This window comes from Lampetra fluviatilis, chromosome 40 (assembly GCF_964198595.1).
Source record: "Lampetra fluviatilis chromosome 40, kcLamFluv1.1, whole genome shotgun sequence".
Lineage (NCBI taxonomy): Eukaryota > Metazoa > Chordata > Hyperoartia > Petromyzontiformes > Petromyzontidae > Lampetra > Lampetra fluviatilis.
In genome coordinates, this window is record NC_136314.1 from 5,096,231 (window position 1) to 5,114,042 (window position 17,812).

Here is a 17,812-nt window from a genome sequence, read left to right on the forward strand (position 1 = left end):
GACACACACTGACACACACACAGACACACTGACACACACTGACACACGCACAGACACACACTGACACACACACAGACACGCACAGACACACACTGACACACGCACAGACACACACTGACACACACACTGACACACGCAGACACGCGCAGACACACACTGACACACACACTGACACACGCACAGACACACACTGACACACGCACAGACACACACTGACACACGCACTGACACGCACAAACACACACTGACACACACACAGACACACACTGACACACACACTGACACACGCACAGACACACGCACAGACACACACTGACACACACTGACACACGCACTGACACACACACTGACACACGCACAGACACACACAGACACACACAGACACGCACAGACACACACACAGACACGCACAGACACACACACTGGCACAGACACACACTGACACACGCACTGACACACACAGACACACAGACACGCACAGACACACACACAGACACGCACAGACACACACTGACACACACACAGACACACAGACACGCACAGACACACACAGACACGCACAGACACACACTGACACACACACAGACACACACAGACACACAGACACGCACAGACACACACACAGACACGCACAGACACACACACTGGCACAGACACACACTGACACACGCACTGACACGCACAGACACACACACAGACACGCACAGACACACACACAGACACGCACAGACACACACTGACACACACACAGACACACAGACACGCACAGACACACACACAGACACGCACAGACACACACTGACACACACACAGACACACAGACACGCACAGACACACACACAGACACGCACAGACACACACTGACACACACACAGACACACACAGACACACAGACACGCACAGACACACACACAGACACGCACAGACACACACACTGGCACAGACACACACTGACACACGCACTGACACGCACAGACACACAGACACGCACAGACACACACACAGACACGCACAGACACACACTGACACACACACAGACACGCACAGACACACACACAGACACGCACAGACACACACTGACACACACACAGACACACACAGACACACAGACACGCACAGACACACACACAGACACGCACAGACACACACACTGGCACAGACACACAACCAGAACAAAGACGTGGGCAGCCCGGGGTCCCCGGACTCGCCCGCCCCCGTCTCCCCACCGAGGCGAAACCCTTAACTTAATCCAGATGCGGAAATCTGGCTCCGAATCCTGGCTCCCTTCTTCTCTCGCGCCTCCACTCACTCCACTCTCTCCCCTCACTCTCCACACTCCCCACTCTCTCCAAAATCTCTCCACTCTCTCCCTGTCTCCCCCGTCTCCACTCTCCCCGTCTCTCTCCCCTCACTCTCCACTCTCTCCACACTCTCTCCACTCTCTCCCTGTCTCCCCCGTCTCCACTCTCCCCGTCTCTCTCTCCTCACTCTCCACACTCTCTCCACTCTCTCCCTGTCTCCCCCGTCTCCACTCTCCCCGTCTCTCTCTCTCCCGTCTGTCTCGTGCCTGTTATTCAGCCCATGTTTTGGGCACGACAACAGCATCCGGTGACGTCACCACAGCGCTTGCACCAAGCTCGGTACACCTTGAGGCCACGTGCAATGGCCAAGGCTCGCTGCTGGCAGAGGAACATGGGACATGGACAGGTCCCATGGGATTGACTGAACGAGACGACTGGCAGATGAAATCACGATCCTCCCCACTGTGCCATGTAGCCCCCCGGTGCTCCCTCACGTTGTTGTGAGCGTTGCTCCTCTGCACTCCATTGCTGGCGACTGCCTCCAACTGCCCAGTTGGCGTAACTTCCCGAGCCAGTCATTGGCAAGTCCACTCAGAGCCGCAATCACCTGGACCATGTCAAGTCATCGCTTCTCTAGCCCATGCCGCGCCCGTCAAGCCCCCTCTATCCAGCAAAAACAGAAGCTGCTTGGGCATGTGGTGGCTAGGCATGTGGGCTACACGACCCAGTCAAAGCATCCTCACATTCCAGAGGAGCTTAATGATAGGACCGTGACCAGATCTTTCAAGGGCCTGTGAGTTTCTCACGAAATATTGTCTGGTTAAACCCAGGACGGATCATAGTCAGGCCAGCCTAAACGTTTTAAGTCGGCACAGATGTTACGTTTGAGTGCCCTTCACCTTTTCCGTGGCATAACGGTGGCCGGGAAGACACAAAGCTCCTCCGCATGGAACGACAGGCCAGGCGGCTTCCACACAGCGTTCGCGCAGCTGATTGAAATAGCACGACGATGCCGCGAAACTGATTCGAAGTGAGAACCTCTGCTTCCAAACTGGAGCCGGCGACACGCACGCTGCCCAGGTAGGGGCCATTCCTCCTCCGCGCAACGCCACAACCATCGCGCTAGGATTATTTGTTTTGCCCGCGTTTGCCCAGGAAAGCCTCGCCGTCTTTGTTGCAGGAACGTCCTGCCGAGTCTTCAATGATTGCCGTATGTTTGCCCACTGAGTAATTTGCGGGCACATTTTTAAAAATATGTTTAGACCACGACGACCGCACACAATGGCCTAAACTTGCGGAGAATGCCACGGGGATCTTTAATATTCCACTTTGAAAGCTGACGGCTCCGAGAAGTATATATATATTTACGGTTAATACAAACCGCGGAAATAATTAGGGTGGCCGCTGGAATTCGAAGCGCGAAACCTCTGCAGCAACAACAACAACAACGACGACGCCTCTCCGCTGGGTCGCATCACCCCCCGCCAAATGTCACTCGTGGCCAGAAACCGAGGGTGGAGTGTTGATGGCAAAATATACCCAAGGAGGCGTTCTGCCTCCGCGCGGCTGACGGTAAAGCCAACCAGCATTTTCATTTAGGATTTAGGATCCAGGTTTGGCAGCAGATGCTCCGACTGCTTCTCAGATTGATCCGCATACTAACACGGCGGGGCCAAAGGTGGCGCCAATCAAGAGCCGCCCGAGCATCGATCATCCTCCCGTTGCCCCTACGCCAGATGGTAGAGCCGTAGAAAAGGTTCTCAAGCGAGGTTGAAGAGTGTAGGGGCCAGAGTATGTCCCTGTCGAACAGCGAAGGGCTCAAACTCCAGGTCACGCAGCATTACCCGGGCCTGGCCAACCAACCATTGTGAATTTCTTCAATGGTCAGAAATCACGAGAGAATAACCCAAAGCCTCTCTACGGGATCATACATAGATAGATGGACCTTGACCAGGTCAATAACGCCGTCATTTTCACACACGCACAGACACACACGTAGACACCATCTCGCCAAACAGGCTGTCGAGGCGAGTGCTGTTCGCGTGTCTCGATGCAGAACGGCACGGCACCACGCCCGGCCGCCTTTGCCGACGTTCTCACACCGGACCAGGTCTCGCATTTAAAGCTGAGTAGACTTAGGGGAGGCCCGGAGTCGGTTCAGACCATCGTCTCTGGTGGTTACCGTGAGCGGGGATCGAATTTGGGTCGTTGGGTTCGTAGCGCAGAGGGTTGCCCTGCAACACCGCTCCCCACACATAGCGCTGAGCAAACGCACACTCCTATACGCACAGACACAAAGACAAAGGTCCCCCTTATAGCCTTAACATAATTTGGGGGGAAGTGTTTTTAGCTAGCACCGATGAACACCCACGCACCTACACAAAGACAAAGATCAGCTGCATAGCCTTAACATACTTTTGGGGCAAGTGCTGTGAGCGAGTTCCTACACACGCACCGACACACACACACCGACACACACACACCGACACACACACACCGACACGTACCCCCACTTGGCGACACACTCCACCTCCCTTTTGCTCACCCGTCACCTCACCCCACATCTCCCGCCCGTTTCCCTCCCCTACCCCCCCTCTCTACCTCCCCACCAACCCCAAAATCTCCCCCTTCCCCTCAACCATCCCCCCCCCCTTACACCCCAACCCTCTCCGCCTACCCCTTTCTCCAGGGACCCCCCCAGCCCAAAAGCTGCGAATAGGGGTCTGAGTCAGACCCCTATTCCCCCCACAACCCCATCTATCCCTCCCTCCCCCCCTCCCTCCCTCCCTCCCTCCCCCTCCCTCGCTCCCTCCCTCCCCCTCCCTTCCCCTCCCCCCCTCCCTCCCCCTCCCTCCACCATCCGCTCCGTTCTCTCCGGCGGCCACAGTCAGAGACTCGGGCGGCAAAGCGAAGGCGTCTCCACCCCAACTCCCGTCCAGCACTCACGCACAGATCTCACTCACAGGTGAGACACACACACACACTCACAGGTGAGACACACACACAGTGTCACACACACTCACGCACAGATCTCACTCACAGGTGAGACACACACACTCACAGGTGAGACACACACACAGTGTCACACACACTCACGCACAGATCTCACTCACAGGTGAGACACTCACACACACTCACACAGGTGTGACACACACACACAGGTGTGACACACACACATACACAGGTGTGACACACTCACGCACAGATCTCACTCACAGGTGAGACACAAAGATAAGAGATCCCCCGTATAGCCTTAACAGACTGTAGGGGCAAGTGCTGTTAGCGAGCACCTATGAAGGCCAGCACGGCACACGAGGGGGTGGGTGGCCAGCACCACGCCCGACCGCCTTTGTCTTCCTAGTGGTGATGTTTACACACCTCACCAGGTACTCATTTGAGGCTGAGTCGACCTAGGGAAGGCCCAGGACCGGTTCAGATAATCGTCACTGGTGTTGGCCGTAAGCGGGAATCGAGCTCGGGTTGCCGGGTTCATAGCGTGGTGCTGGCCACCCACCCCCTCGTGTTCATTCCGGCCTTCATAGGTGCTCGCTAACAGCACTTGCCCCTACAGTCTCTTAAGGCTATACGGGGGATCTTTGTGTGTGACACTGTGTGTGTGTGTCACCTGTGTGTGTGACACTGTGTGTGTGTGTCACCTGTGTGTGTGTCACACCTGTGTGTGTGTGTCACCTGTGTGTGTCACACCTGTGTGTGTGTCACACCTGTGTGTGTGTCACACCTGTGTGTGTGTGTCACACCTGTGTGTGTGTCACCTGTGTGTGTCACACCTGTGTGTGTGTGACACCTGTGTGTGTGTCACACCTGTGTGTGTGTCACACCTGTGTGTGTGTCACACCTGTGTGTGTGTGTCACACCTGTGTGTGTGTCACCTGTGTGTGTCACACCTGTGTGTGTGTGACACCTGTGTGTGTGTGTCACCTGTGTGTGTGTGTCACACCTGTGTGTGTGTCACCTGTGTGTGTCACACCTGTGTGTGTGTCACACCTGTGTGTGTGTCACACCTGTGTGTGTGTGTCACACCTGTGTGTGTGTCACCTGTGTGTGTCACACCTGTGTGTGTGTCACACCTGTGTGTGTGTCACCTGTGTGTGTCCCACTGTGTGTGTGTGTGACACCTGTGTGTATAACGCCTGCGCGTAACACGTAACACCTGTGTTAACCTGTAACACCTGTGTTAACCTGTAACACCTGTGTTAACCTGTGTTAACCCGTGACACCTGTGTTAACCTGTAACACCTGTGTAACACCTGTGTTAACCTGTGACACCTGTGTTAACCCGTGACACCTGTGTTAACCTGTAACACCTGTGTAACACCTGTGTTAACCTGTGACACCTGTGTTAACCTGTAACACTTGTGACACCTGTGTTACACCTGTAACACCTGTGTTAACCTGTGTTACACCTGTGACACCTGTGTTAACCTGTAACACCTATAACACCTGTGTTAACCTGTAACACCTGTGTTAACCTGTAACACCTGTGTTACATCTGTGTTAACCTGTAACACCTGTGTTACACCTGTGTTAACCTGTGACACCTGTGACACCTGTAACACCTGTGACACCTGTGTTACACATGTAATACCTGTGTTACACCTGTAACACCTGTGTTACACCTGTGTTACACCTGTAACACCTGTGACACCTGTCACACCTGTGTTACACCTGTAACACCTGTGTTAACCTGTAACACCTGTGACACCTGTAACACCTGTGTTAACCTGTAACACCTGTGTTACACCTGTAATACCTGTAACACCTGTGACACCTGTAACACCTGTGACACCTGTAACACCTGTGTTACACCTGTAACACCTGTGTTACACCTGTGTTACACCTGTGTTACACCTGGAACACCTGTGACACCTGTAACACCTGTGTTAACCTGTGACACCTGTGTTACACTTGTAACACCTGTGTTACACCTGTGTTACACCTGTGTTACACCTGTAACACCTGTGACACCTGTAACACCTGTGTTAACCTGTGACACCTGTGTTACACTTGTAACACCTGTGTTACACCTGTGTTACACCTGTGTTACACCTGTGACACCTGTCACACCTGTGTAACACCTGTGTTAACCTGTGTTACACTTGTGTTACACCTGTAACACCTGTGTCTGCCCCCCCCCCCCCGCGTGACACCTCTAACTCCCCCCCTCACCCCCCTCACCCCCCACACCACCACAGCTCCCCAGCATGGCCGCGCTGTGCGTGTGCGCTTTGCTCCTCGTCTGCGCCCTCTCCTCCCCCTCCATCTCCTCGTCGGTGGCCGCGGCCACCTCCTCCAAACCGTTCGCCCAGCGCCAGTTCTTCACCGACTTCATGATGGCCGACGACGCCGTCGAGTTCTCGGGAGACGACTCTGCGGTCCCGGCCGCGTCTCCCAAGCTGCCCGCAGTGGACCACCCCAAAGTGCCCGGCGCCAGGAAGCCGCCGGGACGCGGGCCCGCCACCCCGCCGCTGCCGCCGCCGCCACCGCCGCCTCCCGACGCGAGCTGCCCCTTCGGGTGCCAGTGCAGCGCGCGCGTCGTGCAGTGCTCCGACCTGGGTGAGGGGGGGGGTGGTGAGGAGGAGGAAGGGGGCGGTGAGAGTTAGAATTGTTGAGGGATCGTCAGGGTGTTGGGTGAGCGCGTGCGGTGAGAGAGTGAGGGTGAGGGTGTCGGGTGAGGGGTATTGGGTGAGGGGTATTGGGTGAGGGGTATTGGGTGAGGGGTATTGGGTGAGGGGTATTGGGTGAGGGGTATTGGGTGAGGGGTATTGGGTGAGGGTGTCGGGTGAGGGGTATTGGGTGAGGGTATTGGGTGAGGGGTATTGGGTGAGGGGTATTGGGTGAGGGTGTCGGGTGAGGGGTATTGGGTGAGGGGTATTGGGTGAGGGGTATTGGGTGAGGGGTATTGGGTGAGGGTATTGGGTGAGGGGTATTGGGTGAGGGGTATTGGGTGAGGGTGTCGGGTGAGGGTATTGGGTCATGTTGACGTCACATCTCCTTGAAGCCCATCGCTTGGCTGCACGTGGCTGGTGATCCGCAGCGACGGCCTCGTTACCCTGGCGACCGGCCTGAGGGCCACGAGCGCTGTTCTCCGCTAACTTTCAGAGGGTGGGGCGGGGGGGCACTTTTGCCGAGAAGGCATCATCAGTGTGAGGGCCGCCACATTTGAAACCATTGGGGGTTTGACAGCACCACGATGGTGATGATAGGGGGGGGGGTCACCTTTTGTGTATTGTCGGGGGGGGGGGGGCACATCAGGGGCCGCACGGAAGGCCACCAGGGGCCGTCAGTGGCACGTGGGCCTCGCGACGAAGACAACGAATCCACGGCAGGGGCGGGCCAAGTTGAAGCCTCCACACCTCAGGCCAGGGATAGGGTCTCCAGGACGTGTCATGGGAAGAATAAGAATATCTCACGAGGCAGGAGGAGGGGAGATCGACATGAGAATGTACCGTCGTCATTATGAATCCCTCACTGCCCTCCCCCTGGCTCTAGCCGCAGGGAGCAGAGGGAGATGAGACCTACCTAACGTGGGCCCTGTGTCTGTTCTGCCGCCACCTCCCTCCAGGCCTCGTCGCTGTGCCCCAGGCCATCCCCAAAGACGCCCGCCTCCTCGATCTGCAGAACAACAAGATCACGGAGATCAAGCAGGACGACTTCAAGGGCCTCAATAAACTCTATGCAAGTGTCTCCAACAACAACATGCCCAGCACAACCACGACATCCACCACAGCCACCAACTACTACGAACGTCATGATGATCACAACCAACGCAAGCATCACAGCCACCATAAACACAGAGACAAAAACTGCACATTGTAACCACATAAAAGTCATTGCATCATCACAACCACATAGCACACACAACTATGCAACCGCCACAACCACAGAACCAACACTGAACTCCACAACCACGATTTAAAAAAAAAACACAACAGCGACCACGACATGATGAACATCGCAGCCACACAACCACCACGCGCATCACGACAAACACGGCAACCACAACCGCACCGAGGCCAAAGCTGAGCAAGACTTTGTTCAGTTTTGTCACATTACTGCTAGCGATGCACACAAGCGATACAACGGCTTTAATGGACAATCTACCTCCAGGAGGGATGGCAGTGCTACAGGATTATAACGTAGCTTTTCAACCATTATGGAGCAATATCGAATATACGGTCACTTTATTTTTTGGGAGGAGGCTTAAATATCCGAGGCTCTTGAAACCGCATTGTTAACCTCGCTGTGCTCACCACACGGTCATTGCCATCATCACCATAACCACCGCCATCACAATCCCTACCTCCATCGCGACACCACAACCATCTACACAGCCGCCACCACCAACCACTTCACCACCACCTACCAACATGACTGCCACCACTGCCCACCCTTCCCGCACTCAACACGGCCCTACCTTATTACAGACCAATTCAGACCGTATTGCTCATCCATAATAGAGGTTTTTTTGGGTTAGATCGCGTAAATATATAAATGTGTCGTTAAAACCCGCCACCACCCGACACAGCCAACTAGTAAGGTGTGTCACGTAAACAGAACGTGGCCAATTCGTCACTAGTACAGCACTAACAACATTTACAATCTGAGTACGACGTTTCGCCAGTAATTACAACTAGCTTCATCAGGCGACAGCCAGATTTGTGGAGAAGTCTTACTGTTTCGTTCCTTATATCGAGGCGTAGATGTGTTGACCACCCTTCTGCGCTCTTGCACAGTGATGGGGGGGGGGTACTGAAGTAGCGTACATGATGCATGTGCATTATGCGAGCACTTTCTACTTGTCCTTCCTGTCTATTGTGTTTATTAAAATAGCCCGACCAACGGTAATCCCTACTGAAGTACGCTGCCCTTTGTAGGCATGCATTTAAATAATGTATTATTTGATTATTCGCTTCCATGCAGCACTAAGACGGTAGCTATCCGAATGGTTAAAGTTTTTTTTATTTCTTTCAATTTCGATAGATTCTCTAATTAGTCTTGGCCAGTAGTAGCTAGTTTTGCACAAACTTCAACATCATCAAAATCAATTGAGTGTCCTTGTTGGCACGCGTATTCTCCTGCTGCTGACAGTTGCATTTGGGAGAATTTAATATTTCTCTGATGTTCTTTTAGTCTCGTGCTGAACATTCGTCCTGTTTGCCCAACATAACGTTGACCACACGTGCAGTTAATCCTGTACACACCTTCTGTTGATAGCTTCGGTAATACATATTTTGTACCAGATATTTAATTCTGTATTTTATGTACCGTACAAAATCTGACTCGGACGTTTTGTTTTTCCAAACATCTGGCTAGTTTATCAGTTACTCCCGCAATGTACGGTATTTTGATCGTTTGACTACTTGGCCAGTTTCAATGCTCTTGTTATTTGATTTGGTTTTGGTATTCAATGCCCTGTTGATTTGTGCATCATTGTAACCGTTAATTTGCAGCACTTCTTTAACATGTTGAATTTCACTTCTCAGACTGTCACCACACTTTCTTTGCTCGATGAATGAGCGTCTTGATAAGAGCAGATTTCTGTCAGCTTCCACTTCCATGGTGAACTGGATGGATGGGTTTTGCGAGTTGAGATGATTTAGAAATGCGTTCAGTGTATCTTTGCCATGTGGCCAGACCACCAATGTGTCATCCACATATCTAAACCACACCATCACCCCGCACAGAAATCTGCTCTTATGAAGACGCTCATTCATCGAGCAAAGAAATAAATTTATATATTTACGCGATCTAACCCAAAAAAACCTCTATTATGGATGATATTGGTTGCGAAAGCCTACGTGTTAAACGTATTGGTCACCCCGTGCCCTTATACATCTCAACGTTCATCCTACAAAGTGCCATCACAAGGGAGAAACACAGACAAATAGACACAACCATTGTATTGCCCGTATTGAAACGGCTGTACGCCGTATGGACCTGAGAACTCTATTTCCCTGTACAAGAATACGGGGTAAACCGTATGGGTTGACAGGTTTGCGTTCGCCATTGTTGCAGAGAGTCGCAATTCGAATCTAGCGGCCTCCCTGGTTAGTACTGCGGTTGAGTGGCATTGACCGTGATGCTGCTTTACTCGCAGTGGACGTTAAAGATCCCCATGACGTCATTCGAAACGAGGAGTCGGCCATTGCGTTGTCGGCGTCATGGTCCCAGATTTTCCATCTCAAAAAATATGACACCGCAAATTTCCCATTTGGGATCACACACACACGCAGCAGTAGCAGCAGCAGCAGCAATCGTTGCCCTCCCATTGGCAGTAGCCTGATGCCTCAGCTCACTCTTGCAAATGAGACGTCTCCATCCTGTAGGTCTCTATGAGTTCTCCACTGGTGTCAAACACAATCAGCTTGAGAATGTGAACCTCCGCATCGCAGTGAGTAATCGAGCAATCGGGGCCGTCCCACACTTTCTCCCCTTCCTCCTGCCCGTAGGCGCTGTACCTGGTGAACAACCTCATCAGCAAGGTGCACCCCAAGGCGTTTGCGCCGCTCTCGAGCCTGGACAAGCTGTACATCTCGCACAACCAGTTGACCGAGGTGCCCGGCTCCATGCCGCCCTCCCTGGTGGAGCTCCGCATCCACGAAAACAACATCAAGAAGATCCCCAAGGACGCGTTCTCCGGCATGAAGAGACTCCACGCGCTCGGTGAGGCCTCGCTCCTCCTCCTCCTCCCCCGCTCCACACACGCTCCTCACCTACCTCTCTTGGGTTTCTTTTTTACAAAGCAGCGTCGTTGTAGCTCGTGCAAATCACATCTCCCACACTCGCCGAGGGACCAGAGGCGGGGATGAAGGCAGCAGCAACAACAGCCAGCCGGTCGGAGCCGGCGCTGTCGGTGATCGCCCCAAGCTCTGCGGTCTTCTAGATATGAAGACGTTTTCAGCCAATGAATGTGTACACACGTGCGAGCACCTGGAGAAGCCCCACGTGTGCGAGGGGGCAACACTGGATCCCATACACAAGGGACAGGTGATATTAGTCCGCATTTTGCTGTACCGCCTTCTCCTGGCGAGCCAAGGTACAGCACCCTCCTTGATGCCATGATGGGAGTTTGGCCATCCTGGTCGAGTGTAGGATGTGTGGTATAGAGTCGCCTTCACCTCCTCACCATCATCTCACGTGCTCCTCACATGAAACCTCACCTCTCTCCTGCTCCTCACCTCTCAGCTGCTCCCTCATTCGCTGCTCCACACCCGCATCTCCTGCCTCCTCACATGAACCCCACCTTTATTCGATGTCACTGAGATCGCACCTGTAAAACGCACTTCACCTGAACCTCACCTGAACTCCACCTGTACCTTACTCACCTGCAAATGACCTGCATCTCACCAGCGACCTGGGCCTCACCTTGATCTCAGCCGGATCTCACACATCACCTGGGTCTCACCTTGATCTCAGCTGGATCTCACACATCACATGGGTCTCACCTTGATCTGGGCTGGATCTCACACATCACCTGGGTCTCACCTTGATCTCAGCTGGATCTCACACATCACCTGGGTCTCACCTTGATCTCAGCTGGATCTCACACATCACCTGGGTCTCACCTTGATCTCTAATGGATCTCACACATCACCTGGGTCTCACCTTGATCTCACCTTGATCTCAGCTGGATCTCACACATCACCTGGGTCTCACCTTGATCTCAGCTGGATCTCACACATCACCTGGGTCTCACCTTGATCTCAGCTGGATCTCACACATCACCTGGGTCTCACCTTGATCTCAGCCGGATCTCACACATCACCTGGGTCTCACCTTGATCTCTAATGGATCTCACACATCACCTGGGTCTCACCTTGATCTCAGCTGGATCTCACACATCACCTGGGTCTCACCTTGATCTCAGCTGGATCTCACACATCACCTGGGTCTCACCTTGATCTCAGCTGGATCTCACACATCACCTGGGTCTCACCTTGATCTCTAATGGATCTCACACATCACCTGGGTTTCACCTTGATCTCACCTTGATCTCAGCTGGATCTCACACATCACCTGGGTCTCACCTTGATCTCTAATGGATCTCACACATCACCTGGGTCTCACCTTGATCTCACCTGGGTCTCGCCTGTATTTCGCATTGGCCCCTCCCGTACACTCCCACCCCTCGGGCCCCCCCACCCCCTCCCACCTACTCTGGCCCTGACCTCTTCCGACCTTTATCCCCGCACCCCTTCCCCTTTGGCAGAGATGGGAGGGAACCCCCTGCAGTCTACAGGGATCGAGGTGGGGGCCTTCGAGGGACTGGAGCGCCTCGTGTACGTGCGCGTGTCCGACTCGAAGCTCGCGCGCATCCCCAAAGGTGAGCGCCGCCTCGCGTCTCGCCAGGCTCAGCATGATGTGGATGGGGGGACACTCAGCAGTGAGCCCGCAGCCCCCCTCCCTCTCTCACTGCCTCCCTCACTGCCTCCCTCAGTGCCTCCACTGGAGGGGGGGGGGAGGCCTCGTCGCTCCTCCTGAGTCTGATGCCGCTCACTGCCTATAGGCCCCACCCACTACTCGGGTAGCCCCGCCCACTACGCAGGTAGCCCCGCCCACTACGGTAGCCCCACCCACTACACAGGTAGCCCCGCCCACTACTCAGGTAGCCCCGCCCACTACTCAGGTAGCCCCGCCCACTACTCAGGTAGCCCCGCCCACTACTCAGGTAGCCCCGCCCACTACGGTAGCCCCACACACTACACAGGTAGCCCCGCCCACTACGCAGGTAGCCCCGCCCACTACTCAGGTAGCCCCGCCCACTATGCAGGTAGCCCCGCCTACTACTCAGGTAGCCCCGCCTACTACTCAGGTAGCCCCGCCCACTACTCAGATAGCCCCGCCCACTATGCAGGTAGCCCCGCCTACTACTCAGGTAGCCCCGCCCACTACGCAGGTAGCTCCGTCCGCTGCTAAGGTAGCGCCGCCATGTGCCCATATAAGGAGTTGTGTACGAGTTCAGAACATTTTAAACCGGAGACAATTTGAATTTTTTATGAAAGCTTCAGCACACTAGTAGCAGACTTCCTGAAGCCAGGACTGTCCCAGCCAAACCCCCACCGTCACCCCCCCCCCACTGTCTCCCACCCACCCCATGACCCCCATTCCGCTGTCTCCTCTCCCCCCGCCCCTCCTCAGACCTGCCCAACTCGATTCAGGAGCTGCACTTGGAGCACAACCAGATCACAGCTCTGGAGCAAGAGGATCTGATCCGATACCCGCTCATTCACCGGTACCACCGCATACCGCACATCATGCACCAAATCACACGTATATCTTGACTTAAAGCTTTCGTGACTGCAGGAAATCATATTCTTTGGGTCTTTCGGTAAAGTCACATAGATAGGTTCAAAGCACCTATCTACGTGACTTTACTGAAAGACCCAAAGAATATGATTTCCTGCAGTCACGAAAGCCTGCAGTCACGAAAGCTTTAAGTCAAGATTTACGTGTGATTTACTAGACTACACATCATTTCCTAGACCACACGTCATACACTAAACCACACATCATACCGTGTGGAGTATCTGTGTGGAGAGAGTATCTCTGTGTGAAGTGATATCTCTCCCCGTGTGTGCACCGTGCAGGTTGGGCTTGAGCTATAACCAGATCAAGGTGATTCAGAATGGAAGCCTGGAGACCTGCCCACACCTGAGGGAGCTGCACCTGGACAGCAACGTCCTAACGCAGGTGCCCCCTGGCCTGGCCTTCCTCAAGCACCTGCAGGTGAGTCTCACCCACCCACCCTCACCCTCACCCCTCCGCTCACCCACCCTCCCACACCCTCAACCCTCAGCTCACCCACCCTCACCCCTCCGCTCACCCACCCTCACACACTCTCACCCCTCTGCTCACTCACCAACCCTCCCAAACCCTCAACCCTCCACTCACCCACCCTCCCACACCCTCACCCCTCCACTCACCCACCCTCCCACACCCTCACCCCTCCGCTCACCCACCCTCCCAGACCCTAACCCCTCCGCTTACTCACCAACCCTCCCACACCCTCACCCCTCCGCTCACCCACCAACCCTCCCACTCCCTCACCCCTCATCTCTCTCACATCACCATCTTGTCTAAATCTCTCTTTTCTCACCTCACTATCGCTGTTGTCTAAATTTTTTCTCTCATCTCACTCGGAGTTTAACATTTTAAAAGCTGGGAGGAGGCACAAAAGTTGTTTATTCTGTGGGCTCCCAGTGAACCAGAACCACCACTGCCCTCACCCATCATCACCATCAGCCATGATCAACCCACTGCTGGATTAAGGCCTCGCAAAGCCAAAACCATCTTTCGTGATCATATGATGCAACACTCCTTCCAGGACCTGAACTAATTCCATCACTCCATCTCACCTGTGACGTCTTCTCCTACTGCTGCTCGTCATCTCTAAAACAGCTCCCGTAAGCCACGTGACTTGTGCGTGTCCACCCCCACTCTGAGCCCCTCCCCTCTCCCCGCCCGCTGGGAAAACAGACGCTGCTCCTCCTCCGTGCAGCAGTGTCAAGGCCGTCGTGATGCCTCTCCCTCCCTCTCCTTGTCTCTCCTGATCTTTTGCAGCCGGTTCTCCATTCCTTTCCCACGCAGAGGGACAGATATGTGAAGGAGACGTAGTGTGTGCTTATCTGTGTTGGGACTTACATTCCCCACTACGACACTCGATATGATTGTGTTGTGTTGTAGAATTTTGCGTCGAACTCGGACCCACGGTCTTGCCTATAAACATCTGGCAGTTCACCAGCGAGTCTGACTCTCCTGATGAGATAATGAATTGTAAAAACCAGTCCAGAGTTTTTCTTTCACTGAATCAATGTTGCTGAAATTATGCGTGCTGTGGCATGCACCCAAAAACATGTAAAAATCTAATTTATTTTCTTATTTGCGTGGCGTATTGTCGCCTTCACTATTTCGCTCCCTTGTGCTCGCCTGTTCCACTGCCAGGTGGTCTACCTGCACAGCAACAAGATCGCGGCTGTGAAATCGGACGACTTCTGCAGCAAGGGCGCGAGTCCCAAGCGAGTCCTTTACTCAGGCATCTCCCTGTTCGACAACCCCGTCAACTACTGGGACGTGCCGCCCTCTGCCTTCCGCTGCGTGGCCAGCCGCTCTGCCGTGCAGTTCAGCCAGAATTTCCGCAAGTAGAGGTGGGGGTGAGGGGCGCAGAGGGCCGGCGGGGGCAGGGCGGGGGGGGGCTCACTCTGGGGGCCCACGGCCCAGGAAACCCATCCCAGAACCACCGCAGGAGGCAAGCAGGTCCCACCCCGAGCATCACCCCCCCCCCCCCCCCGAACCTCGTCCCGTGACCCAAATACCCCTTTTCCACTGGCACAGCCGAGCCAGCGTGGGGCTCTCACGGTACGGGTTTTTTTTTTTTTCCCACTGGTGATTTCCCGAGCCCGACCGGAACCAAACCGTGCCACGCTGGCCTCGCGAGACATACCAACGTAGGCTCGTGCCCCAAGCAGCACCAGGCGCGGGGTTGATCCTTGTCGGCGTACCCTGCGTCCCATCTAGTCCAGCCGAACGTGCAGGCGCTGATGTCTCGTGCTTATCGCGTGCGACGGCAGTGGCACGACTCGGCTCGGCTTCCGCAGTGGAAAAGACAACCTCGCACTTCCTGAGCCGCACCAGGCCGACTCGACACGGCCCCGGCACGGCTATGGTTGCAGGTGCCGGTGGCACAGAGGGTATTAAATCCTGACCCCAGGAGTTGGAGCCCCATTTTGGGGACCCTGTGGTCTGCCGTGGGGACCCGTACGTCCTACCCCAAGGGCCCTGGGACCTACGAGGGATATGATCCCCGGGGTCTCTGGACGACGGTCACACCTGGGACCCCGGGTCAGATCACGTAACAGTTGAGAGCAGGGGGCACAGATGCACGTGAGGGTGGGGAGAGGAAGGTGAGGGGGAGCAGGTGAGCGTCTGGGTGGGTGAGTTGGTGATTACGTGACAGTGGAGATGATGGTTGTGATGTTGGTGATGATGACGATGATGGGGATGACGATGGTGATGGGAAATACTGAGTGTTGAAGCCGTGTTACACACACACACACCTCTGAACATTTGTGCATGCATGTGTACAAACTTGCACGCACGTGTCAACGCACCTGCATACATGCTTTCCAGCACCTGTACATACACATAGATCAGTACACCTGTACGTGTCCTGATGAACACATATGTACACCTGCCACTCCAATCCACACATCTGTATGCATACAAATATATACAAATACAAAGATTCCCCATATAGCCTTAACAGACTGTAGGGGCAAGTGCTGTTACCGAGCACCTATGAAGGCCGACACGGCACACGAGGGGGTGGGTGGCCAGCACCACTTCCGGCCGCCTTTGTCTCCCCAGTGGCGATGTTTACACACCGCACCAGGTACTCATTTAAGGCTGAGTCACCGACGTTGGCAGTTAGCGGGAATCGAACTCGGGTCACTGGGTTCGTAGCGCAGCGCGCTAACCACTATGTGTACCGCTCCCCACCGTACACACTTGTATACATAGACACCTGCATACAAAGAAACGTGTGATCATGGGGGTATATGGGCGGAGAGGGGGGGGCGGGCTTGTGTGAGTAGAGTTATAACAGATTTATTATAAATCCACGTAAAGCCGATGACCCCCTGTACCGCCGCGCGATGTCGTTGTTCCATATTCATTCAATAAAAGTGGCTTATGAACCTCACTGTCCGGGAGTCCAACCACAGCCCGGCAGGCCTCCCCCAACCAAGTGGGACCATGTATCACGAGGAGCCCTACAGGCTCTCACCAGGACCACGCATGACCCCCCCTCCCCCGACAGGGAGGAGCCACGGACCCCCACGATGACCCCCCCCCCCCCCCCACTGATGCCAAGGATCCCACAGGCGATGCGGAAATGCCTTTCCCGTAAAGCTGCCAGAGTCTTCAAACGAAACTCAAATTCTTCACCAAGATCCACCCTGTAATGTCATCAACAATGCCGTGAGACAACACTTTACGTGTGGAAGAGTAGGCCAAATACCACTCTCAAGATTTGGCTCCAACCACTGCCGCTAGCAGTGTAGCGAACAAGTAATTGCAGGGCTCCGCCTTTACCTCGTTACCTTTAAAATGCACGGGAGCTGACACAGAACCCGCGACGGATTCCTGGACTTACGTCGGCGGCCAACTTCGCCAACGTGTTCCACGCACACCAGGGAGGTGGTGCAGGGCCCTTACACCACAAGCTCTGCGCCGTGTCCTCGTCCCAGAAGAATTTGTCGCTTTGACGTCAACCAGCGACTGTTTGTACGCGTTGGCGGCGCTCCGCGGGAAGGGGATTAGAGTCGGGGGGGGGGGGGGGTGATGCGTGGGAAAGGAGAAGAGAATGGGAAAGGAACGGAGAAACAGGAGCACAGGGTCAGGAGAGACGAGGAGGGAGAGGCTACATGGGGGCCTCGACGCTGCTGCACGGAGGAGGAGCAGCGTCTGTTTTCACAGGGGGCGGGGACTCGAGT

General features: G+C 54.6%; 1 protein-coding gene across 2 annotated transcripts; it reads left to right on the plus strand.

Moving 5' to 3' along the window:
* Nucleotides 1-4,121: 4,121 nt before the first annotated feature.
* LOC144946153 (biglycan-like) lies at nucleotides 4,122-17,014 on the plus strand. Of its 2 annotated transcripts, none has more exons than XM_078874926.1 (8): nucleotides 4,122-4,266; nucleotides 6,515-6,875; nucleotides 7,885-7,997; nucleotides 10,772-10,985; nucleotides 12,532-12,645; nucleotides 13,461-13,554; nucleotides 13,910-14,048; nucleotides 15,264-17,014. In XM_078874926.1, exons 2-8 carry the CDS (start codon nucleotides 6,524-6,526, stop codon nucleotides 15,462-15,464), a joined length of 1,227 nt encoding a protein of 408 aa, XP_078731052.1. In that variant the 5' UTR covers nucleotides 4,122-4,266; nucleotides 6,515-6,523; the 3' UTR covers nucleotides 15,465-17,014. The 2 variants fall into 2 exon arrangements, with proteins under 2 accessions (XP_078731052.1, XP_078731054.1); XM_078874928.1 differs by lacking the exon at nucleotides 4,122-4,266 and adding an exon at nucleotides 4,500-4,519.
* The last annotated feature ends 798 nt before the right edge of the window (nucleotides 17,015-17,812 follow it).